The sequence below is a fragment of the Phyllobates terribilis genome, unplaced genomic scaffold (genome assembly GCF_046119375.1).
Source record: "Phyllobates terribilis strain yellow unplaced genomic scaffold, ASM4611937v1 Scaffold_5__5_contigs__length_657084704, whole genome shotgun sequence".
NCBI lineage: Eukaryota > Metazoa > Chordata > Amphibia > Anura > Dendrobatidae > Phyllobates > Phyllobates terribilis.
The window spans coordinates 478,643,101-478,669,613 of record NW_027362765.1 but is presented as its reverse complement, the minus strand read 5'-3'; the positions used below and the strand labels follow the sequence as shown (position 1 = coordinate 478,669,613).

Below are 26,513 nucleotides of genomic sequence, written 5' to 3'. Positions count from 1 at the left end.
CTTTATGTTTGAAGCCAGAAATGTGGCAAAAGGTAGAAAAGTTCAAGGGGGCCAAATACTTTCACAATGCACTGTATATATAGGGGCAGACACACCATTGCTGCAACTTGTGGGGCCCAACAAGGGCCCAAGAGGTAATTCACCAAGCAAGTGGAATTGTGCATTATAATGAGCTATTGGACTGTAAAGGGCTCATACATTGTTCTTTTACAAGGGCTTCTTCTGTCTGTGTCTACTGCTGTATACCTTCAATATATATATATATAGATATATACATACATATATATATATACAGTGCTGGCCAAAAGTATTGGCACCCCTGCAATTCTGTCAGATAAAACTCAGTTTCTTCCTGAAAATGATTGCAATCACATATTCTTTGGTATTATTATCTTCATTTAATTTGCTTGCAAGGAAAAAACACAGAAGAGAATGAAGCAAAAATCAAATCATGGATCATTTCACACAAAACTCCAAAAATGATCCAGACAAAAGTATTGGCACCCTCAGCCTAATATTTGGTTGCACAACCTTTAGCCAAAATAACTGTGAACAACCGCTTCCGGTAACCATCAATGAGTTTCTTACAATGCTCTGCTGGAATTGTAGACCATTCTTCTTTGGCAAACTGCTCCAGGTCCCTGATATTTGAAGGGTGCCTTCTCCAAACTGCCATTTTGAGATCTCTCCACAGATGTTCTATGGGATTCAGGTCTGGACTCATTGCTGGCCACCTTAGAAGTCTCCAGTGCTTTCTCTCAAACCATTTTATAGTGCTTTTGGAAGTGTGTTTTGGGTCATTGTCCTGCTGGAAGACCCATGACCTCTGAGGGAGACCCATCTTTCTCACACTGGGCCCTACATTATGCTGCAAAATTTGTTGGTAGTCTTCAGACTTCATAATGCCATGCACACGGTCAAGCAGTCCAGTGCCAGAGGCAGCAAAGCAACCCCAAAACATCAGGGAACCTCCGCCATGTTTGACTGTAGGGACCGTGTTCTTTTCTTTGAATGCCTCTTTTTTTTCCTGTACACTCTATGTTGATGCTTTTGCCAAAAAGCTCTACTTTTGTCTCATCTGACCAGAGAACATTCTTCCAAAACGTTTTAGACTTTCTCAGGTAAGTTTTGGCAAACTCCAGCCTGGCTTTTTTATGTCTCGGGGTAAGAAGTGGGGTCTTCCTGGGTATCCTACCATACAGTCCCTTTTCATTCAGACGCCGAAGGATAGTACAGTTGACACTGTTGTACCCTCGGACTGCAGGGCAGCTTGAACTTGTTTGGATGTTAGTCGAGGTTCTTTATCCACCATCCGCACAATCTTGCGTTGAAATCTCTCGTCAATTTTTCTTTTCCGTCCACATCTAGGGAGGTTAGCCACAGTTCCATGGGCTTTAAACTTCTTGATGACACTGCGCACGGAAGACACAGGAACATTCAGGTCTTTGGAGATGGACTTGTAGCCTTGAGATTGCTCATGCTTCCTCACAATTTGGTTTCTCAAGTCCTCAGACAGTTCTTTGGTCTTCTTTCTTTTCTCCATGCTCAATGTGGTACACACAAGGACACAGGACAGAGGTTGAGTCAAATTTAATCCATGTTAACTGGCTGCAAGTGTGATTTAGTTATTGCCAACACCTGTTAGGTGCCACAGGTAAGTTACAGGTGCTGTTAATTACACCAATTAGAGAAGCATCACATGATTTTTCAAAGGGTGGCAATACTTTTGTCCACCCCCTCTTTTAGGTTTGGTGTGGAATTATATCCAATTTGGCTTTAGGACAATTCTTTTTGTGTTTTTTTCATTGAAGACAAATTAAATGAAGATAATAATCCCAAAGAATTTGTGATTGCAATAATTTTCAGGAAGAAACGGAGTATTATCTGACAGAATTGCAGGGGTGCCAATTCTTTTGGCCAGCACTGTATGTATATATATATATATATATATATATATATACATATATATATACACACATATATATATATATAATTAAAATTGTGCAAGTTTATCAAGTTTATATACATTTTGAGAATGTGAAAGTTTAAAAGTCAATATAGAATTAAACCTCATACCTTCATCACTCTGTGCCAGATTGTATTTGAAAGAGTTTCCTAACACTATTGCAAAAGTTATCCAGTTCCAGAGCTTCAGTATCATTTTCTGTCAAACGTCACTCGGGGCCAATCTGAAATGAAAAAGAAAAAAAAACAACAACATGAAGATATGACAGGCTCATTCATCATTCATTCAATGACAGTCATGTTGCGGAGACTTCTATTCTGTTCATCATCGTTGACTGGTATCAATAACAGTGTAACTGTTCTTCTCCACAGAAATAAGCAGTGTGACTTTACTTATTGCCCTCTAGCAATCCTGAAAAGAAGGTCTTCTGATAACAAATCCGCAGTAAAGAGCGACTTTTGTTTTCTTTTTCTTTCTATAACGCTACAATGTGTCAGGAGTTCAGAAAATGGTACCAAAGTACTAAAACTGACTGTAAAATGTTATGGCAGTTGTAGAAAAACATCAATCTAAAAATCAAACCACTCTCTTCTGTGATACAGACATCAGCATGAAATCTCAGATGCAACTTAAAAGAAAACCAAGGCTGGAACGCCAACAGATCTACAAAAGAGAGCAAATATTCTTTATTTTTATCTAGACCGCTCATGGGCTGTGTGAACTTTTGTAAAGAGTATTTAGCACCGAAATGTATTAATAACTGTTATGTAATTCATATGCCTGTGAGAATATGAAATGGAGGGGTTAAAACAACTATATATGTATATGTCTTGCCAATGCTATTTTAACCCCTTCCGTATTGAACGCTGGCGGTGCTGGTTCCAAGTCTGCAGAGACATATTTTGACATCGCTACATTAACAATCCAGCTCCTGCAATCTAGCAGGAGCAGGTCATGTCAGGTCCTCAGCTGTCAGAAGCAACCGGGTACTCTGAGGAGCAGACAAAAAGATGCTATTACCGCTTTTCTTTTCTTTTCAAGGCTACATATAGCAAATGTGATGCTTCTGTTGAACTCTGTGATCAGATGGTCTTTGAGGTCTACAAAGGATAATAGAGTTATTTCTCGTGAATTTCCTATTAATGTTCCAGTCGTAATTAAAAAAAAAATAATGATAAAGAAAAACAAAAATGTGACATTCTTTAGAAGTCTTTTATGACCGCTTTGGCCCCTGAATGAGAAATTTAAATATACATAAAAATAGATATGAAATCTAAGACGTAAAAAATAAAATGTTATAAAAGTAATTGAAAATGTGATTCTATAGTAAAAATTACCTTTTATTACACATACATAATGTATGAAGAAAGAACACACATAAATTAGGTATATCCACATGTCCATATTAATCTTAAGAATTAATTCAAGGGGTTTAATCCAAAGAACTAGTCTGATTGCCATATGTGGAGACGGGAAGGAATTTTTACCATAATATGGAGCTATTAATGTCTGCCTCATGGGGTTTTTGCTTTCCTCTGGATCAACATGTTAAGGTATAGGTTGAACTCAATGGACTTAAGTCTACCTTCAACCTTAAAAACTATGAAACATTAAATTGTAAAAGTATTAAATATAGAAAACGGGCCAAAATGTCTTTTTTTCTATAGTCGGCTCCCAGGGACAACCACATAAGTGGTACAGAGATAACAAACACTTCTCTGCCTTGATGCCTGAGTTGGCCAACAGTTCCTCTGTTGTATAAGGAGACAGAAGTAAAATAAATGGTGCACCGTAGGTGGGGGTACCTTGTTTCTGCTCATGCCTTGAGGCCTTGAAGCTTCACCTTACACCTAGGACTATGTCTCTGCTCCAATTTCTCTTGATAACTTTGGTTATGTAATTGGTGGAAATCAGCTTTAGGCCACATTCACACATTCAGTATTTGGTCAGTATTTTACCTCAGCATTTGTGAGCTAAAACCAGGAGTGGGTGAAAAATACAGAAGTGGTGACATGATATTTCTGTCATACTTTTCCTCTGATTGTTTCTCACCTGATTTTGGCTTACACATACTGATGTACAATACTGACCAAATACTGAATGAGTGAACATGGCCTCAGCCCTTTTTATTATCTGGATTCTTATGCTCATTCTAAACTGAACACAGTTCTCTAAAGGGTTTTGTGGCGATCTTAGCTTGTTTCCGTTCAACCATGGGAGCCTCAGGTTTTGAGAGTCACATGTCCATTTGCACCTATGTGTTCTATCCATGTATTTCAGGGATACAACATATACCAATTCTAAGAATGGAGGAGGAAGGGAATTAGCAAATAGGTGTGGCACAAAAATTGATGTGATAAATGAATACGTATGTAAATAAAATAATTCCACACCAAGTGATGCACAGAACAGTAATGGCGAAAAAACATACCCATTACAGTCTATAGAACTGTTCACAAGTCCATGTTTTTTCATGGATCGTGTGTCCATGCAAAGCTCAAGGAGACATGTCTGTTTTTTTCCAGAATCAGGGATGAAAAGAGCCAATACAAGTCTACTATTATATCAGGCGGGCAAGCCTGTGCATTTTGAATACTAGGCAGCCACCTCACTGATGTTTGGTGGGTTAGTAAGTGGCTGCTGTATTAGTATTTTGCACCTGTGCTGCCCCCGCCTTAATAATGGGGGGCCTGTTACATCCTGTTGTCCATTTGAGTCTGGACATGGTGTTGCAAGTATGGCTGCTTCTTTTTGTCTCTGATATCTTTTATCGATTTTTGTCCCTTTTTCAGTGAATTACTAAGGACACACTGATGGTAAAAACGGACACATTGACAATACACTGATGACACACTGATCCAAAACACTGATGACACCGTTATAATTACTGGTACTATGAGCCTTAGGGCTCATTCACCATCAGTTTTACACATATCTGTGAGAGTCTAGGAGGCTGTTCACATGTCAGAGATTTTTTGCAGAATCACAGAGACATATCTGATATTGATCCGATAGTTGGATTAAACGCAGCAATGAAAATCTAATGGTCCATGAAAAATTCAAACAGCACTCTGATGCCATCTGTGTGCTGTCCGTTTTTCACTTATGGATAGATAGGAGAAGGTGGAGAAACTGTTTTTTCTCTTCAGCGAAAAAAAACTCATGAAACTTTGACCAAATTCTGATAAAAATTAATGATGAAACTTAGTCCAATTTATCTTGTACGTCACAAAAACTGACGTCTGAATGAGGCTTTGAAGTAGAAACAAGAACAGTTCTGTTTGTCCATGCACTTTATCTGGTATTGCCACTCATCCCCATTCAATCAAACATTAAGAATGACTGCTAAATAATATTAATGACAAAACTATGAGAATAATAATAAAAAGAATCCCGAAAAATGGTTAAGATTAGATTTAAAATACATACTGTATATATCTTTGTATGTACTAATAATAAAAATAATTCCTCTTGTATCCAAAAATTCAACTCTTGACATTTTTCTATTGTCAAGAACCCAACATTCTTTGTTGCAAAGTTCATTTAGGTTATGTGCCCACGATCTGTAATAGCAGCATTTTTAACGCAGCTCACCTGCACTGCATCCAAAATGCTGCGTTGTACAGTAGAAGCACAGTGAATGGGATTTATAGAAATCCCATGCCCACTGTACTTCTATTTGACGCTGCTGAAACTCATCGGCGGCGCGGCTTTACGAGCCGCAGCATGTCAAGTTTTGGTCTCTGCAACAGAAATTTCCCCAATAAAATGTACTGGATGTGGTAACTTCGCATGTATTCAATGAACACACGTGGATTTACCTGCGTAATCGAACACAGTGCTTTGGACGCAGCGAAAATATGCTGCGTCCAAAGTGCTGCTATATCCTGATCGTGGGCACATATGTGGCACCCAGGGGATGGGGACTACTCGGCGCCCGGGCCTTAATGTCTGGTCTTGGGGGATGTCGCGGTGGTCGGCTCCCGGGCCCGTACCCTGGGGTCTCTCTTAAAAATGGGGAAAAATAAAATGTCAAAGTTCGTGACGCCACCTGTGGTGTCTGGTGAGGACCACCAGCGCTGCTGCAGTCCACTGAGGCCGGTGTTACGGCAGCTATGATGGAGTAGCTCCCCACAGGTGGAGCTAGACCTCAGGGCAGCGGTGTTTGGTAAAGTGCACGATATGGCGGTGACTCAGCCGGGTCCAAGGAAACATGGGAGACACACTCACGTTTCGCTTCAGTACCTTTTTACTGGTGGAGTTGCGGTACCGCCCAGAGCACTGTAGGGTGAGGGGTGCACTGCAGGTCTCTCCCCAGTGAGCAGGTATAGGGCCTCCTGTATCCTTGCCGCTTCGTGTAGTTTATGCCCCTTCTGAAACTAGGCCTAACTTAGTCCTTGTGATGCGCCAGCTGACTTGGTGTTAGGGCCTTTTGCTGAAGAGCACGCTCCTGGTATGGCGGAGCCTCCGTGCCTCCTGGTCCTGCTATGTGTCAGCTCCTGGGCTATCCTGAGACCTGAAGTCTTCCAGGAAAGATCCGGCTGTTTTCCACAGAGGGTATACTGCTCTGCAGACTCGGAGCCGGTGTCCGGTATATTTCTGGGGCGAGCTTATGAAGCTCCTCTGTCCCAAATACTACTGTTCCACTAGCCTTCGGCCTACTCTGGGCCCTCACTAGGCTATACACACTGGCAGTTAGCTGGCTGCCTCTTCTGCCGCTCTCTAGAGCGTCGGCAACGCTCCTAGCTGTCTCCTTCTCTGCTCTGCTAGATTGCTTGCAGAACCTGCTGACACACTGTCTCTCTGTCTCTGGCTGCAGCAGACTCCAGACTGTTCTCTCTCTGCAGAAACCTGCTGAGTCACTCACTGCCTAGCTCCACCATCCCTATTTATATATCCCTGTAGGGCTCCCTCTGGTGGTTCTGAGGTAGGGTGGAGGTGTGTGCATGCTCTGTGGGCCTCTTGTGGAGAAAACCTGAAATGCACCCCCCTTGGATCTGTGACTCCATGCACAGCAGGGCGTCACACATAGCCTTAGGATTTAGTCCAATGAAAGTTTTAAATTCTTTTTATTGTATTTTATATTCAAAGGCTCCATTTGTGAAATATTTTACAAAAGGTTTTATTGATGCATCATTGAAATAAAATGTCCATAATACACGTACTTTCACTATTTTCTCACTTAGCCCACTCTTTGATTCTGGCGTGTAACATTTTACATTGCTTTGAAACAATGTACTTTTATGTATGTCCATAACATCGAAAGACAATTGTATGACCTTCAAGTTGCTATCTTTCGTTTAGTCTGCTATTATTCCTATGCCATTTAAGCATGAAAAAATAAGTTGCATTTCATATATTCGCTTACTAATAGGTAGATGATCCAAACTGGTAAATTAATCTCGGCAGCATTCTCAGTTATGTACTACAGAAGCCATAATTATTATACTAAATGTAAGAAAAAGTGTTTCTAGAAGGTCAACTCCAGCATCCTGAATAATATCAGCATGCCAAGAGATGTCTGATATATTGCTTCTTTTGAATTATCTGCATATTACATATATTAAAGGAACAATCTAGTCTGTATAATCTTTTCTTTTAAACCCATTTGGTGAATGTCGAGCTCATAAGCAAGAGGGGACTTCTACTATTTAATGGTTTGAACTAAGAGTAGCACAAAAGAGGACCACAAAACAAAGCTTTTGTGCTTAATTTTTAAATACTCAACCATCATAACAATTTTCTTGAACTTTCAGATGTAGCAAGTGCCAATCGAACATCTATTGCACTACAAGACTATTGTGCTATGAAATGCTATTGTATTTGCATGGCACGGTCACTACAATACAAAGTTAGCGGGCGTCCAAGTTAAATAAATAGCAGAAACATGATATGAAAATTTGTTAGCGCAAAAAAAAACCTTCAACCACTCACTTATAGCAAGGGAGAAACAGCACGGTCTGAATTCCACTAGTACATTCAAAGGGAAAAATGATAGTAGGGTACAATTGCTCTTGCAGTTCTTGGGATGATCCTATAGATATATAAAAAGAATGAATTCAAGGCAGTACTCCAAAGGGATCAAGTCATTAAAGGTGTAGTTTATGTCACCTGATGCACTATTATTCACTGGATTACTCTGGAGTACTGAATTTAATTATTGTTCATTATACATTTATAGTATCCTCCCAAATACTCCAAGTACCTTAAACCAAAGCTATATTTCACATCTCTCAAAGGGAATCTGTCACCTGGTTTTTGCCACCTTATCAGAGAGCAGTATAATATTGGAAAAGAGACCCTGATTCCAATGATGTATCACTTAGTTTACTGGGTGCAGCAGTTGTGACACAGAGCTTTTAGACGTAGCATGTAGCAGAACTCAGAAGGCTTCCCCTGCCCACACCACAGTTTCTATGTTCATTGTCTACTGACAGTGAGCTGCTTAGCAGAAAAGTGGGCGTGGTCAGACCAGGGTTCTCATGTACTGTGGTCTGAGCAGTGATTATCTCCTAGTGATAAAACCTTCATTGTATGTAAACAACATCACACAGACTAATAAGTGACATCTCTCTGAAATTAGTGTTTCAGCCCCTACCTCATACTGTCCTCAGATTACATAGCAAAAACCTGCGGATAAAATTTCTTTCATCAGGTCTATGCAACATAGTAGCCAAAGAACAGACAGGTAAGGTGTACTGTCTATCAAAAATACAATATGATCCCCTATTGCATCCATATTAAATCTAGCCATTCACAATGTAGCCATAACTGATATTGTATTGGTATTGTGTTTATTGCCATAAACAAGAGCTATCCATCCAAACAGAGACATGAGTGTTGCTTTACACATTCAAATAATTCTATGCAGTTATTTCATACTATGCAAAATTAATAAGCCATGGCTTTCCTTTAAAACTGTATCCTATTCCCATGAACAATTATGGGTTATTTTGTCTGGTATTCCATCTTATCCTTATTAAAGGGAATACGCATGATATGCAATTCCGGAGACAATGTATAGACAAATGTGATGTTATTTCTGGAAGAAAGCATACACTATTTTCCTAATACTTTATAACTCATTTAATTATATAAATACACATGCTTTGCATTTACATTTATGATTATAATATAATCTGATGTAGAAACAATAATGTTTTCTAGCATAAAGAACAATATAACATCACTAGCAGACAAGCTGTTGACAATTCCCAGTAGCAACCTGCAAATTCTTAATTCTCACTTAGTAATCAATATTAGTGCAGCATTATGATCTGGACCTAAAGGAGTAAGAAGAAGTTATCATATATCCTAAGAACAGGTGATGATTTCTATGTCAGTTGAAGTCTGACCACTAAGACCCCCCACTGACTGTAACAGCAGGTGACTTGGTCACCATAGGAATGGTGTGGCAGTGTGAATGTTTGACTATGCCGCATTAATTTTCAATTGAACTGCCGAGTACAGAGCTTGGCTGTTTCTGTTAGACACACTGCCTCCTCACTTATCTCTATCCTCCTTGTCTGCTTGTTTCCTTGCAGCCTAAGATCTCTGCATTAGTGTTGAGCCACCCCCGTAGTGTTCGAGTTCGGTTCGGTTCGTCGAACACCCGTGTGTTCGCCGAACTGTTCGTCGAACTGTTCGTCGAACACATTCGAACACCGTTAAAACCAATGGCAGGCAAACAAAAACACATAGAAACACATAGAAAACACCTTCAAAGGTGTCCAAAAGCTGACAAACTGCTCAGAAGACATAACTAACACATGGAAAAGTGACAAGTACATATAGTCATGCGAAAATAAAAGAGGTGGAGGAGTAAAAGGAGGGGGAGACACAGATATAGGCATGTCATGCCCTTCTAAAATCCAAAAAGTGAGAAGCCGACACGGCCAGTCCGCTCCTGCCCGTGCCACCTCCGTGTCGCCGGGTTTGTGCCAGAGCCGCGGTGAACCCTGACGGCCAGCCCCCCTCTCCCAATACTGGTGCCTGTCCGCTGGTGGGTCGAGCGAGCCCCCCTGTGGTGGAGGCAGCTCTAAGCTTTTTAATTTAAATTGTCTCTCTAATTTGAATGAATACACTTTAAATCCATTTACAAGGATCTATTGGAGGGCAAGTCTCATGCCAGCAGCCGCGGTAATTCCAGCTCCAGTAGCGTCCACTAAAGCTGCTGCAGTTAAAAAGCTTTTATAAGGATCGAGATCGGCTGTCCACCGCAAGGCATCCTACTGCCAGTCCCAGCCCCTATGCCTTGGGGTGCCTCCTGATGCTCTTCACTAAGTATCCCATGGTCCCGAAGCATTTCCTTTGAAAAAATTAAGTGTCTAAACTACAGGTGGTGTAGCTTGCTTAACAGCCGGGATAATCCGCTGACTAGCAGACACTGCTACTAGGCACAAAGTATTTCCTGGGCTAGATACAGTTAAAAATTTGTAATTAGATACTCTTGTTGGATGCTGAGAAATCATTCCATAGAGTCTCCTGGCACGCCATATATGATTCTCTTAAAAAGCTTGGGGTAGGGGTCTAGGGGACCCTTTTATAGCCAAAATCACGGCCCTGTATCGCAATACGTCACCTAGGCTGAAGATAAATGGAACTGTAACACCCTGAGGGCTCGGTTGCTACAGACGTATTGCACCTCACCCAGAGGTGTGATATCTCACTCTCAGGTAAGGATGGAGTGTGGATCAGGACCCGACACCTGCATGCATTACACCACATTGCCGTGGGGCAGGGCGACCAATATGCCCCTGAGATGGGCACGACAGTCCCTGTCCCTGGCTGGAGTGGGGGGAGGGAACACTGAGGAAGGGGAACCCTGTAGTGCAGGAGCAGGGAGGAAGCAGTTCCTGGGTGCATTGAGAAGGGAGTATAAAAGGTGGGCACCATCTTAGTTCAGTGCAGAGAAGTCTGAGCAGAAGTGGCAGGGAGCAGGGGCTCTGCATGAGCTCTGCTCCGGAGGCGGGCCTAGTAACAGAGGCCCAGGCCTGGAAGAGGGAGAAGGAAGGAAGAGGAGCGGAGAAGGCTCCAGGAACGAGGAATGAAGGGATCCCAGGGGTGCGGACGGGCGAGTTGCCACCGCACGCCCGAATCCACCTGCGTGGAGGGGTCAGGCCAAAGGGGGAGACCGGTCCCCAAACTAGTGGAGGCAGGAAACGACCCTCAGCTAGAAACCGGAGGCTCTGACATTTTATGTGGCGCAGCCCCTCGCTACACCCGCTAGGAAGGCACCACATAGGGTCAGGGAAACTGGCGCCAAGTTTACCAAGAGGAGGCCCGAGGCAGCCGGACAGAAGTGTTGGAAAGAAAGGCCAGACAAAGGACACACAAAGGGGGTCCTGTGAAGTGCTCCAAAGTTATCTGGGAGTTGTCTGAGCCCCTCACCTGGTGAGCACAGTACGACGTGGGCAGCCGTTACCTGCAGACGTGGTCTGGATAATAAGAACTGTGAGTAAAGGCCCTGGACTGCATCACTGACTCTGTGTCGTTACTGCTGCTGCCCTGCACCATCACCCCCATCCTCCGCATACACTGCCCTGAGGCTATACTCCTCCCGTGGGGAGTTATGCTACGCTCTGCTGCACCCACAACACCAGCCTCAGCGGTCTGCCCTGTAGCGGCGGTTCACTCTGACCGCAATCCACGGGTGGCGTAGTCGGACATTTAAACATCAAAACCACATAAATAGTTCCGCCACTGGTTTGACCGCCCTGAGCCACGGAACCGGGTCGCCGCCACGAAGACTACAACCACCAGCATCCACCAAAAAGGGTCCGGCTCCGGGTGTCCCAAGGCCCAGGGGTGCGTCAGAACATTTTCATCACCTTTCACAATCACCAATGTGACAAGGCAGTGATGTCCTCTGTCCCCTCTCTTATACATCCTAGTGACGGAGCACCTGCTCTCATCAATTCGCCATAACCCCAATATTAGGTGGATTGAGGTGGGAGGCACCGAGTACAAGTGCTCTCTATTTGCTGATGATGTCCTAGTATATATCACTCAATCACATATATCCATCCATGCTGTTATGGCTGAAATAGATCACTTTGTTACATGGTAAAATTTTAAAATCAATGCAGCGAAGTCTGAGGCCCTCGATGTCTCCCTCCCCAAATCCATATAGGATTCCATCCAGTCCAACTTTCCCTTTGCCTGGCCCTCACAGGGTATCAAATACTTAGGAATTCCTATTCATAGAGACCTCTCCCATCTATGTTATCTTAATTTTGGGCCCTTTATTGAACAACTCCATACAGACCACGGTTGGCAAGTTAGAACTGTAAGATTCACTACGTGAACCACTGGTGTTTTGTGGAAAAGCACATGTACACTGCGTTCCAAATTATTATACAAAAAGTGTTTAGGAGTGATAAGGGAAGAATTTGTTTGTTTGTCAGTTAAACTCATTGATGGTGATGTGTGTCAGGGCTCTTTATATCACTGTAAGCAATTGCAGACACCTGTGCTAATTAGTTTGGCAGGTGTGTCCAATGAAAGGCAAGACTACTTAAGAAGGCTCTCTCACATTATTAAGCAGCCTACATTTTCTGCCAAAATGGGAAAGAAAAAGGATGTGTCGGCTGCTGAGAAGCAACAAATTGTGGAGTGTTTAGGTCAAGGCATGACTACAATCAACATTGTGCGATGATCAGGATGAAGTGTCTTGGCAATCAAGAAGTATGTAGCTGATTCACAGTACACACGTGTGCGTGCTGATAAGGGCAAATTGAGGACTCTTTCCTACAGGCAATTAGGTCAGGTTGAAAGAGCAGCGGCAAAAAAGCCTTGTCATAGCAGCAGACAAGTTTTTGAAGCTGCTTGTGCCTCCAACGTCCCCCGAACAACAAGATGCAGGGTCCTTCAGAGGTTTGCAGCTGTGCATGCGCCATCCTGTCGACCTCCTCTATCCACTTTACACAAGCAGAAACGGCTCCAGTGGGCCAAACATTACATGAAGACTGATTTCAAAACTGTTTTGATCACGGATGAGTGCCGTGCAGCGCTCGATGGTCCAGATGGATGGAGTGGAGGATGGCTGGTTGATGGACACCCCATGCAAACACGGCTACAGCGCCAACAAGGAGGAGGTGGAGTAATGTTTTGGGCTGGAATCATGGGGAGAGAGATTGTCGGCCCCTTTAGGATCCCTGAAGGCGCTAAAGATGAACTCCATAATGTATGTGGATTTTCTCAAACAGCACTTCCTGCCATGGTTCAAGAAGAAGAACCGTGTATTTCACAGCAAGATCATTTTTCTGCATGATAATGCACCATCTCATGCTGCACATAAAACATCTGCATCTCTGGCTGATATGGGCATAAAAGGGGACAAACTTATGGTGTGACCCCCATGCTCCCCTGACCTCTACCCCATTCAGAACCTTTGGAGCATCATTAAAAGGAGTGTCTATGATGGCGGGAGGCAGTTCACATCTAAGCAACAGCTCTGGGAGGGTATTCTGTCCTCATGCAAAACAATTGAAGCAGAAACCATCCAAAACCTGACAAATTCAATGGACGAGAGAGTTCAGAAGCTCCTTTCGAACAAGGGGTCCTATGTGAAAATGTAACATCACCTAGAATAAAGTTTTGAGTTGAAAACTGTTTGATTTCAGTTTCTAACAACCTGCTAATGCTTATAATTTCAAAAATGACCATTTTTTTGGTCTTTATTAAAATGAAAAGGTTGATCGAAAAGTTTGGGGGATCTAAGAGTGTGGCAACCCAGTAGTCATGATTACTTCGAATTCTGACAATATGAGGGTCATGCTGCAGGTAGTGCAGCAAGAAGGCACTTATGTGCCTTGCGCATCTCGGAGCCCCAAAATTATTTTCCGGGCTAGATGCAGCTAAAAATTATTTTTAATTTTAAATCTGGTGAAGCTTTAGTATAGATGGCCTAATAGGATCAGTGCTGCACACTGCTACAAAGCCCAAATTATTTTCCAGTCAAGATACAGATAAACATGATTAGTAATTTGAAAGCTTAAAATGGTTGGTAGGGTGATTTTAACCAATCATCAAGCTTTTACTCTCCCCAGGATGACACAGGGGTAGAAAAGTCGTTTCGGATCCATGATTTGTTCATCTTTATGAACGTGAGTCTGTCTACATTATCAGTGGAGAGCCGCGTGCGCTTATCTGTCAGCACACCACCAGCAGCGCTGAACACACGTTCAGACAGAACGCTGGCTGCGGGGCATGACAAGATCTCCAAGGCGTAAGTGGCTAGCTCCGGCCATATATCCAGATTGGAAGCCCAAAAAGAGCAAGGGTCCAGTGACACAGTCGTGGCTTCAATGTTTGCTTGGAGATACTCCTGTACCATCGTCTCTAGGCGTTGACTATGTGTCAGACTTCTTGTCTCCTGTGGCCTTGCAAAGGATGGGCTAAAAAAGTGGTGAAATGATTCCGCAAAATTGATGTTACCAGCAGATACTGTGGTTCTGTTACGGTTTGAGTGCTGAACACTTGACGGTCCCACGGTTGGCAAGTTGGAACTGTGAGATTCACTACGTGCACCACTGGTATTTTGTGGAAAAGCACATGTAAGATTCTGCAACAGTCTCTGCTGATACTCCTGCATGCGTGCATCCCTTTCTATGGCAGGAATAATTTCTGCAAATTTACTTTTGTACCGGGGATCTAACAGTGTGGCAACCCAGTAGTCAGGATTATTTCTAATTCTCACAATTCGAGGGTCATGTTGCAGGTAGTGCAGCAAGAAGGCACTCATGTGTGTTGCGCATCCAGGAGCACCAAGTCCCTGTTGTGTTGGTGGCGAGGTAACAATCATGCTTCCTTCCTCTGTCCTCTCCCCCCAACCTCGCACAACAGAAATGTGATCAAGGTCTCCCTCATCTGATGAGTCTTCCATCAGTTCGTCCTCCACTTCTTCCTGGGCTCCTGCACCTTCCTCACTAGTTTGGCTGCTACCATGCGCCCTGGTAAAACCATCTCCCCCACCCTCACATGCCTGCCGCCTTGGTGCTGCCGACCGTCTGGACCTTGCAGATGTTAGCCCTTCCGCATACAACTCCTCCTCCTCTACTTCCTCCACCTCCTCTTGTGCCACCACCTGACTCCGAATTCTGTTTAACATGTGCTCCAGCATGTAAATCACCGGAATAGTCATGCTGATAATGGCATCGTCAGCACTAAACATCTTCGTCGCCATTTCAAAACTGTGCAGAAGGGTGCATAGGTCCCTGATCTGAGACCACTCCTCCAGCGTGATTTGCCCCACCTCTGAATCTCGTTGGCCCAGGCTATACGTCAGAACGTATTGCACCAGGGCTTGTCGGTGCTGCCACAGTCGCTGCAACATGTGCAGAGTTGAATTCCACCGGGTAGGCACATCGCATTTTAGCCGGTGAAGTGGCAGGCCCAACGACTTCTGTAGAGATGTAAGTCGCTGAGCTGCGGGATGCGAACGGCGGAAGTGAGCACACAGCGACCGTGCCCTCTGCAGAAGGCCATCTAGTCTGGGATAGTGGGCTAAAAATTGCTGGACAACCAGGTTCAACACGTGAGCCATACAAGGCACGTGTGTGACATTGCCCCGGCGAAGGGCCGCACCCAGGTTTGCAGCATTGTCGCACACGGCCTTCCCTGGTTTCAGGTCCAGTGGAGACAACCATTCATGAAATTGGTTCTCCAGAGCTGACCACAACTCCTCAGCTGTGTGACTCACATTTCCCAGACATTTCAATGTAAAAACCGCCTGATGACGTTGAGCCCTACTGCCAGCATAGTAAGGAGGTGTGCAGGATCCCTTCTGCGCAGTTAGAAAGCTTGTGGCATGACCAGACAGGCTTTGGGTGCAGGTGGAAGACTGAGAGGAGGTTGAGGAGGCAGAAGCAGTGGAGGAACTTTGACATAAAGAGGATTGACGCACAACTCGTGGGGACGGCAAGACTTGGACAGCAGCCCCTTGTCCTGCTGTCACCATAGTTACCCAGTGCCCAGTCAGCGACATGTAACGCCCCTGTCCATGCCTACTCGTCCAAGTGTCTGTGGTGAAATGCACCCTGTCACACACAGAGTTTCTCAAAGAAGCGGTGATGTTGTGTGCGACATGCTGGTGGAGCGCAGGCACACCTTTCTTTGAGAAGTAGTGCCGACTGGGCATCTGGTACTGGGGCACTGCGACGGACATAAGGTCTCGAAAATCCTCTGTGTCCACCAGGCGGAAAGGCAGCATTTCTGTAGCCAAGAGCTTGCAGATGGTGAAATTCAACCTCTTAGCTTTCTCATGGCTAGGAGGAAATGGTCTTTTACTTGTCCAAATCTGAGGGACCGAGGGCTGGCTATTGTGCTTAGACGGGGTTGATAAGGGTGTCCCCGGCAAACTGCCGGTCTGTGAGGAAGATGCAGGCGGACATGTTAGGTTGCCTTGATCCAAAGGTGGTGCTATCGATGTCGGACAGCGCTCAACACCAGCTGGTGTTACCACCTCCAAAGAAAATGATGACCTGCCAATCACGCTGGCTGTTGCGGGTAAAGAGGTGGCAGGTCTGCGCCCCAAAACAGGTGTGACTGCTGTCCCCCCAGTCACAGAGGATGAAGAGGCCGCGGATGCACAAGATATGGCAGACGGTGATTGGCCACATTGTAGCACACTGAGCTTCCCACTGCAACTTATGCTTCATGTCCATGTGCCGGTTCATGCATGAAGTACTCAAACTATGTATTTTTTGGCCTCTACTTAGCTTTTGCTGACAAATGTTACAGATAACACGAGTTGGGTCATCTTTATCGATCTGAAAAAATGCCCAGGCTATGCAAGGCTTAGCACCCATGCGACCTGAAGAGCCACCACGACTTGTGGTGAGAGGCAGAGTTGTGTTTGAGGATGCAGTTGTTGACGTGCTTCCAGTACTACGTCTCTGTCCAGGAAGGCGCAACCTGACCTCGTCGTCACTAGCATCTTCCTCCACCTCCTCTGCTGACCTCATCTCTTGGCTGACTGTGGGTTGACAGTAAGTGGGATCTCCGACCTCATCATCATCACCCTGTGCGTTATCACACCCGTCGTCCTCAGAGCCAACCTGTTCCTGCCCTGACAAAAAACTAAAGTTGTCGCTCCAATCAGGTATTTGAGTCTTATCATCGTCTTCCTCATTGTCTCCACCAACAGGAGTTACAGTTTGGGAATGAGGGTCTACATTATGGTCAGAACCTTCTGCGTCTGGTCCTGGATCCGACTCATAAAGATTCTGGGCATCAGTGCAGATCATTTCCTCATCTGGATTCACAGAAGCGCTGGAGTCGACCTCTGATTCCCAGGCTATAGTATGAGTAAACAGCTCTGCAGACTCAACCATCTGTTCTACCTCATACTCAGACGGGCAGCTGGAGATTTGGGAGCTGTGAGGAAGCAAGTGCGATTTGGGTGACACCTTTGAGGACTGGAGTATTTGTGATGTTGAAGTTGATGTGGAGGAGAGCCCACTTAAAGGAGCACTTGATATCCGTTGAAGCACCTGCTGTTTTTGTGCCTCATCTGGAATTTGTAGCGATTGGCGTTGCCGTAAGAAAGGGATCTTATCACATTGTCCGCTAAAAGAAGTAGACATTTTAGTTTGGCTGGAAGATGGTCTTTCTTCTGCAGATGTTACTGTTGCTTTAACACCTACCCCACGGACACAACCTTTTTTCCCCTTCCCAACACGCCTATTCCCCTTTCCACCAGCAGCAGGCCTTTTTCCACTCATTTTGGTGGTTAACTAATTCACAACTCTGGAGTTGTTTGCACAAAAAAACAATGGATGGTAACCGAGCAGAGCTGAGTGGCCAAACTGTGGTATTAGGCCAAAACTATTGGCTGGGTTAGATGCAGAAAAAAATTATTTTGAATTTGCAACCTGATGGAGGTCAGTATAGATGGACTAATACAAATAGTCCCACACACTGCTAGAAGCCCAAATATTTTTTCAGAGGTACTGTAGATGCAGATAAAAATTATTTTTAATTTGCAACCTGATGGAGGTCAGTATAGATGGACTAATAGACCAAGTCCCACACACTGCTAGAAGCCCAACTATTTTTTCAGAGCTAGATGCAGAAAAAAATTATATTCAATTTGCAACCTGCTGGAGGTCAGTATAGAAGGACTAATAGAACAAGTCCCACACACTGCTAGAAGCCCAAATATTTTTTCAGAGCTAAATGAAGAAAAAAATTATTTTTAATTTGCAACCTGATGGAGGTCAGTATAGATGGACTAATAGACCAAGTCCCACACACTGCTAGAAGCCCAAATATTTTTTCAGAGCTAGATGCAGAAAAAAATTATATTCAGTTTGCAACCTGATGGAGGTCAGTATAGATGGACTAATAGAATGATGCTATGCCCAAAAGATTTTACTTCACTAGGTGCAGTAAAAAAATTGGTATTCTATACACAGGTGTTATATCTTGCAACACAGATAGGCTACTCCACTGACTAACACACTCTGCAATAGGCCAAAAAGGATTAGCTTTGCTAGATTCAGCCAAATGCTGTGAAAAAAACTTGCACAGCACTGGCACAGACCTGCCTGGCAAAAACTGATAGGAACTCATGTAACCTAGTCCTGAAAAGGACTCCAATTACAATTAGTCTTTACTCCCACAACCTATCTATTTAAGAGCACAGACCTCCCTGATAAAAGTCGTAGGAAATGCTGTAACCTAGTCCTTAAAAGGACTGCAATCACAACTATTCCCTACTCCCAAGCTATCTGTATATTTGTGCGAAAATTGGCTTGAAATTAACAAGGTATAGCGCACACAGCAACAGCGGTGCCGTCTAACACGCAGCTGCAGCAGTGAGAAAATGGTAGCGACGGGGAAAATGGCTTGGTCTTATAGGGCAAGGACATGTGACATACACTGCCAATGACACATGCCCTTGCTTGTATGAAAAAAAGCACTTCGCTCCGTGTGTGCGCTGCTGATAGGCTGACAGATTGCACCTCCCCACTGCAAATGCGGGAAAGAGAAAAAAAAATGGAGATCTTCATTGTTCCTGCAGAGATCCATCCCCTGCCCCTCCCCCCACCCCGCTGTACACTCAAACTGCGTATTAACATTAATTTTCATCATTACTGAGAAAAAATCCAGTTATGATTTTGGTGCACGAACAGTTATCGAACATAACCTCGAACAGCCGAATTTTTCTCAAATTGTTCGTGTTCGCCGAACGGCTCGAACACCGCCCAAAACAGCTCGAATTTGAGATTGGCGAACAGTTCGAGTAGAACAACGCTCATCTCTACTCTGCATTATATAAATCAAACGTGATGAAGTACGAGTCTATACAATGTTTAACTGCAGCGAGTGTGCATTATCTCCATTTTAACCTGTGAGATATAGTTACTAGTGTTGAGTAAATTTGTTCTGCATTTCAAATTCGGGTTCGTTTTCAGGGTTCCGGTTTGTTCGCGCCAAAATATCGGCTCCGCCCATGAACAGCCCTGATTTGCCATGCTGTCATGCAGATGTTAACAAGATGCAAACATGCCGGAACCCCGAACACGAACCCAAATTTGAAATGCCGAACAAATTCGCTCAACACTAGTAGTTACAGCTTCTCTTCCCTGTCTTCTGCTCCTAAGAGCTGACAAGAAGAAACCTATGACAAGCAGAAGGCAGGGGAGACAGGCTGAAGCTCCATTACATGGGATGCACTGAAACTCAATAATCTGAGGTCACAGCATTTTTCTGTCACTGATCTATCAATGCTGCCATTAGATAGGATAAAATGCAATGTGAATAAACTCTGCCCTCTCTGAGTAGCCAGAGGCATCATGGGAAATGTTGTCTGCATTAGGGGAATCATATATGAATAGCACATCAAATAAAACAGGTATACACAAGGGTCTCTATGTTATACCTTAATAATTAATGCTGCATTACAATGTAGGGAAAAAAGCTTGTAAAACCTACATTCATGCATATGATAGAAGAGGCGTTAGTGATCAAGTCATTTAAAAAAAATTCCATGTGTTTGAATGCTGCACCTACATTGTGTACAAAATGAAATGTTACATAGTACAACAATGCTTTATAGTTAAATGGTTTAAGGTACATCACGGCACTCACAAAACTACCAAGTAATGTGAATCCATGGGCAGCAAAGTTCCATACCATTAACACTACTTTTAAGAAAATCAACAGTAGTTAAGTGAATTCAATCTATTCAGCAAGCAGCCTGCCGCAACCTGCAGCAAATTGTTTTACAATATAGTATACCTATTACAGATAGGAAGTTAAACAGGCTTAAATGTTTATTACACTTGGTGGATTGTGAGAGCTTATCTAGAATATTTATTTTTCAATTACTGTGATAGACATTTTTAATTTATTTAAACAGAACAACACATTGCAGTTGAATGAGATTGAAACAATACATTTTTTTTTCTTTTACGGATTCAATTACTATGTGTCCTGGGAAAATGTGCATTATCTATGATTGTACCTAGTTTTGCCCTTTTTTGTTCATTGACTTCCAGAAGCACAGATCAGTTAAATAAAGCTCCTTTATGAGAAATGACTCATCATGGTGGAAAGATGCCAAGGTGAAAAAACTCCATACAATACGGAGACATGAGATACTTCTGCCAACTCCTCAGCACCACCCTTCATCTGATAGATTACAAATTAATATGCTATTTTTATTCTACCAGAAGAATGAATCCATGCTTCATAGTCTACATGTGTTCACAGTGGAAAGAGAGAAAATACAACTGATTGGAATTCAATTCTTCAAGGACAACAGGCAACCTCTTCTTCGTGCATTACTCAGTTTCATCCTATCATTGGTGAGTTGTGATTATTGCTAGAAAATTGTAATTCTCTCAGGTTTCTACCTTGCATTGTTCATTTAGCGGCTGCAGCTGCTATTACTGTTGAGGTTCACCAGTGTATTTCTAGCTGTTACTTAGGTTTGTCTTAAGAACTGTATCCATATTGCAGCCAGGTGGAACCAAAAAAAATACCTACCTCAGTCTAAATATGTGATCTTATATTACCATCACACTATTAATAATGCTATACCAGATATAAATAAACAGTATAATTTAATTATGAGGTTTATGAGATTGCCACTAGTGATGAGTGAGCATGCTCGCTACTTGAGATTTACGAGCATGCTCAAGTGTTTTCCGAGTATCTTCAGCGTGCTCGGGTGTTATGTTTTAATCATTCCGTACTCATGATTTGCGACTGTTTGACAGCTTTAATATATGTGAGGAATGTTTCTTTCTTAGGCATTCCTCAGATGTATTAAAGCTGTCAAACAGTCGCAAATCATGAGCACTGAGTGACTAAAACATAACACCGAGAACGCTGAAGATACTCGGCGAGCACTTGAGCATGCTCGCCGAAAGGGTTAACAGAACATACTCGCTCATCACTAATTGCCACTATATAAGTGATCACTGTTCTATAAAGAATTTCCTTTTTAACCTCTTCCCGACCTGGAGATTTTCCATTTTTGTGCTTTCGCTTTTTCCTCCCCTTCTTCCAGGAGCTATAACTTTTTTATTTGTCCATCTACATAGACATACGAGGGCTTGTTTTTTGCAGGATGAGTTGTACTTTTGAATAATACAATTAATTATAACGTAATACACTGGAAAGCAGGAAAATAATTCCAAGTGCGGCAAAATAGCTGAAAAAAGCGCAATTCCAAATTTGCTTTATGGGTGTTTTATTTGCCATGTTATTTATATGGTTGCCATCATCTACTGAGAAAGATGTGGGTTCAGCTTGTGAGACCGCATGACAGTCAGGAAGCTGGAATATGACATGACTGTATGTCTTGTCAGGAAGGGGTTAAGCAGTCATTTGTCATTTTGGCAGCATTGACAAAATATGCATAATCTGCACTCATTGACTAAACAGGTAGCATGTTTTTCCCAACATGTGAGGGTGATGGTCGGGGAGATAAAATTGCTACTAGCAAGTGACCCCATTCACTTGATGGAAGTTGCACCGCTGCGGATGGGATGTCCTTAAGCAGAGATAACAATAAACTATGAAGAAGACTCAGTGCTGTCAGGGTGGAGAGTCCTAGACTTTGTGCCCCCCAGTGACAATTATGCCATCACTTACTGGGTTGCAGATGCCATTTCAAGTCCTTGTGCCTCCATGTAAAAATAAAGGCGACAGTGCCTGGCATGCCCTCTACCATGCATAGGATGTTAGTTTTCCACATCCACAAAAGTTTGCTAATACAAACCATGTACATGCCAGAAACAAATTGACTTCATTTAACCCTTTGAGGACCAAGACAATTTTTATTTTTCCGTTTTTCTTTTTTCCTCTTTTTTTTCAAATAGCCATAACTTTTTTTTATTTCTCCATCAACACAGTTTGTCCATAAGTTGTAGTTTCGATTGACAATATTTATTTTGCCATTATGAGTGAAGGAAAAAAAATCTAAATGTGGTGACATGCCATTGTTTTTTTTGATTTTATCTTTATGGCATTAATTGTGCAGTGAAAATAACCTGCCAAAATCATTCTGCAAGGGCAGTATCATTACAGCAATATCAAGCGTATATTTTTTTCTAATATTTTAGTGAATTTAAAAAAATTCTCAAATTAAAAAAAAATAATAATTTGTAAAGCTATTTTCCAAAACCCATATATTTTTGATTTCTCCATCTATGGAGCATGTCTTGAATGGAGTAAAGGTGCACATGCTCAATATTCATATGACTACAGCGCTTGGATATTTCTGGCAGCCCCATTGACAATAAATGCAGCTGAGGCTGAGCATCACTTCATTCAAGATGAGCCTCATTCTCTGGGCTCCAAAGCCTTTTTCATCTCAGTGCACTGACACAATTGAGAAAATGGAGAAATTTTTTCTTTGTCACCTCCTCATCTGAGAGAATTGGATCACACTATGCTGACACTGTGATCAAACTCTGATCAGAGATTAATCAGAGTGTAATTTGCATAATTGGGCCGATTACAGTCTTTTGACTTTAGTCTTAGGCATAGCAATTATCAAGGTGATCATACACAGCCCAAAGGTGCTCCCTTCTCTTATGGTTGTACAGTTGTCAAAGTAAAATACCTACCATATCTGTCAACAAAAATTATTTTTATAGTTTTCTTAAAATACTCGATTAGATTCTATAGAAGATATATTTCTTGCTACTACAAGGAGGAAATTTTTTTTTCCAACTCACATTGATCTGGTGCAACATACAGATCATACCATAATAGTTTCCATGTGGATTAGGCAAAATTACGGCCATTGGCTAACATTTTTTTGAACCATAAAAGGCCACCAAAATGTTTGAAAAATTTCATATACTCACCTTTCCGGACCATCTGCAACAACTGTCCGGTCCTCACCACATATTCAGATCATCGCTCACGCAGAAATCCTTGAGCCTCTCACACTAGGCCGACACTCCCAGCTTTGATGAGGGCCTGGGAGGGTTTTCCACAAACATGCTAAAGGCCACGGCATCATGATGACATGGTGTGAGCAGTGACCTTGCCCACTTATGAGAAGAACCCTACCGAGCGCCATCAAATACCAACCCAGCATGAGAAGCCTGGTAATTTCAGTGCAAGCAGTGGCCATCTGAAGATGAGGAGAGGATTGGATGGGCGATGGTGAGGAGCGTAAGAACTGGAGAAGTGAGCGGTATGGTGAGTATAACAATTTTTATTTTACATTTATTTTAGCTCTAGGGTCTGGCAACATCCCGATCATAATAAGGGACATTTAATTTGCAGATAATAACTTCTCCGTAAATCAAATTTCTCAGGAAAAACAAGTGAACAGGTGAATTAGAATTTTGCCTAATCCACTCATCTCTAAGGATATATTCACACGTTGAGACTTTGGTGGTGACTAGTGTTGAGCCACCCCCGTAGTGTTCGAGTTCGGTTCGGTTCGTCGAACACCCGTGTGTTCGCCGAACTGTTCGTCGAACTGTTCGTCGAACACCTTCGAACACCGTTAAAACCAATGGCAGGCAAACAAAAACACATAGAAACACATAGAAAACACCTTCAAAGGTGTCCAAAAGCTGACAAACTGCTCAGAAGACACAACTAACACATGGAAAAGTGACAAGTACATATAGTCATGCGAAAAGAAAAGAGGTGGAGGAGTAAAAGGAGGGGGAGACACAGATATAGGCATGTCATGCCCTTCTAAAATCCAAAAAGTGAGAAGCCGAGACGGCCAGTCCGCTCCTGCCCGTGCCACCTCCGTGTCGCCGGGTTTGTGCCAGAGCCGCGGTGAACCCTGACGGCCAGCCCCCCTCTCCCAATACTGGTGCCTGTCCGCTGGTGGGTCGAGAGAGCCCCCCTGTGGTGGAGGCAGCTCTAAGCTTTTTAATTTAAATTGTCCCTCTAATTTGAATGAATACACTTTAAATCCATTTACAAGGATCTATTGGAGGGCAAGTCTCATGCCAGCAGCCGCGTAATTCCAGCTCCAGTAGCGTCCACTAAAGCTGCTGCAGTTAAAAAGCTTTTATAAGGATCGAGCTCGGCTGTCCACCGCAAGTCATCCTAGTGCCAGTCCCAGCCCCTATGCCTTGGGGTGCCTCCTGATGCTCTTCACTGAGTATCCCGTGGTCCCGAAGCATTTCCTTTGAAAAAATTAAGTGTCCAAACTACAGGTGGTGTAGCTTGCTTAACAGCCGGGATAATCCGCTGACTAGCAGACACTGCTACTAGGCACAAAGTATTTCCTGGGCTAGATGCAGTTAAAAATTTGTAAGTAGATACTCTCGTTGGATGCTGAGAAAGCATTCCATAAGGTCTCCTGGCACGCCATATATGATTCTCTTAAAAAGCTTGGGGTAGGGGTCTAGGGGACCCTTTTATAGCCAAAATCACGGCCCTGTATCACAATACGTCACCTAGGCTGAAGATAAATGGAACTGTAGCACCGAGGGCTCGGTTGCTACAGACGTATTGCACCTCACCCAGAGGTGTGATATCTCACTCTCAGAGAAGGATGGAGTGTGGATCAGGACCCGACACCTGCATGCATTACACCACATTGCCGTGGGGCAGGGCGACCAATATGCCCCTGAGATGGGCACGACAGTCCCTGTCCCTGGCTGGAGTGGGGGGAGGGAACACTGAGGAAGGGGAACCCTGCAGTGCAGGAGCAGGGAGGAAGCAGTTCCTGGGTGCATTGAGAAGGGAGTATAAAAGGTGGGCACCATCTTAGTTCAGTGCAGAGAAGTCTGAGCAGAAGTGGCAGGGAGCAGGGGCTCTGCATGAGCTCTGCTCCGGAGGCGGGCCTAGTAACAGAGGCCCAGGCCTGCAAGAGGGAGAAGGAAGGAAGAGGAGCGGAGAAGGCTCCAGGAACGAGGAATGAAGGGATCCCAGGGGTGCGGACGGGCGAGTCGCCACCGCACGCCCGAATCCACCTGCGTGGAGGGGTCAGGCCAAAGGGGGAGACCGGTCCCCGAACTAGTGGAGGCAGGAAACGACCCTCAGCTAGAAACCGGAGGCTCTGACATTTTATGTGGCGCAGCCCCTTGCTCCACCCGCTAGGAAGGCACCACATAGGGTCAGGGAAACTGGCGCCAAGTTTACCAAGAGGAGGCCCGAGGCAGCCGGACAGAAGTGTTGGTAAGAAAGGCCAGACAAAGGACACACAAAGGGGGTCCTGTGAAGCGCTCCAAAGTTATCTGGGAGTTGTCTGAGCCCCTCACCTGGTGAGCACAGTACGACGTGGGCAGCCGTTACCTGCAGACGTGGTCTGGATAATAAGAACTGTGAGTAAAGGCCCTGAACTGCATCACTGACTCCGTGTCGTTACTGCTGCTGCCCTGCACCATCACCCCCATCCTCCGCATACACTGCCCTGAGGCTATACTCCTCCCGTGGGGAGTTATGCTACGCTCTGCTGCACCCACAACACCAGCCTTAGCGGTCTGCCCTGTAGCGGCGGTTCACTCTGACCGCAATCCACGGGTGGCGTAGTCGGACATTTAAACATCAAAACCACATAAATAGTTCCGCCACTGGTTTGACCGCCCTGAGCCACGGAACCGGATCGCCGCCACGAAGACTACAACCACCAGCATCCACCAAAAAGGGTCCGGCTCCGGGTGTCCCAAGGCCCAGGGGGTGCGTCAGAATATTTTCATCACCTTTCACAATCACCAATGGGACAAGGCAGGGATGTCCTCTGTCCCCTCTCTTATACATCCTAGTGACGGAGCACCTGCTCTCATCAATTCGCCATAACCCCAATATTAGGTGGATTGAGGTGGGAGGCACCGAGTACAAGTGCTCTCTATTTGCTGATGATGTCCTAGTATATATCACTCAATCACATATATCCATCCCTGCTGTTATGGCTGAAATAGATCACTTTGTTACATGGTAAAATTTTAAAATCAATGCAGCGAAGTCTGAGGCCCTCGATGTCTCCCTCCCTAAATCCATATAGGATTCCATCCAGTCCAACTTTCCCTTTGCCTGGCCCTCACAGGGTATCAAATACTTAGGAATTCCTATTCATAGAGACCTCTCCCATCTATGTTATCTTAAT

The 26,513-nt window shown here is 43.9% G+C and overlaps 1 protein-coding gene across 1 annotated transcript in view; it reads right to left on the bottom strand.

Annotated features, from left to right (window-relative positions):
- PCDH15 (protocadherin related 15) overlaps positions 1-26,513 on the bottom strand; it is a 2,836,044-nt gene that overhangs the window by 2,546,638 nt on the left and 262,893 nt on the right. The window contains exon 2 of the mRNA XM_073685487.1: positions 2,077-2,189. Coding sequence (XP_073541588.1) covers positions 2,077-2,161 — 85 coding nt within the window. The 5' untranslated portion in view covers positions 2,162-2,189. The remainder of the gene's footprint in view (positions 1-2,076; positions 2,190-26,513) is intronic.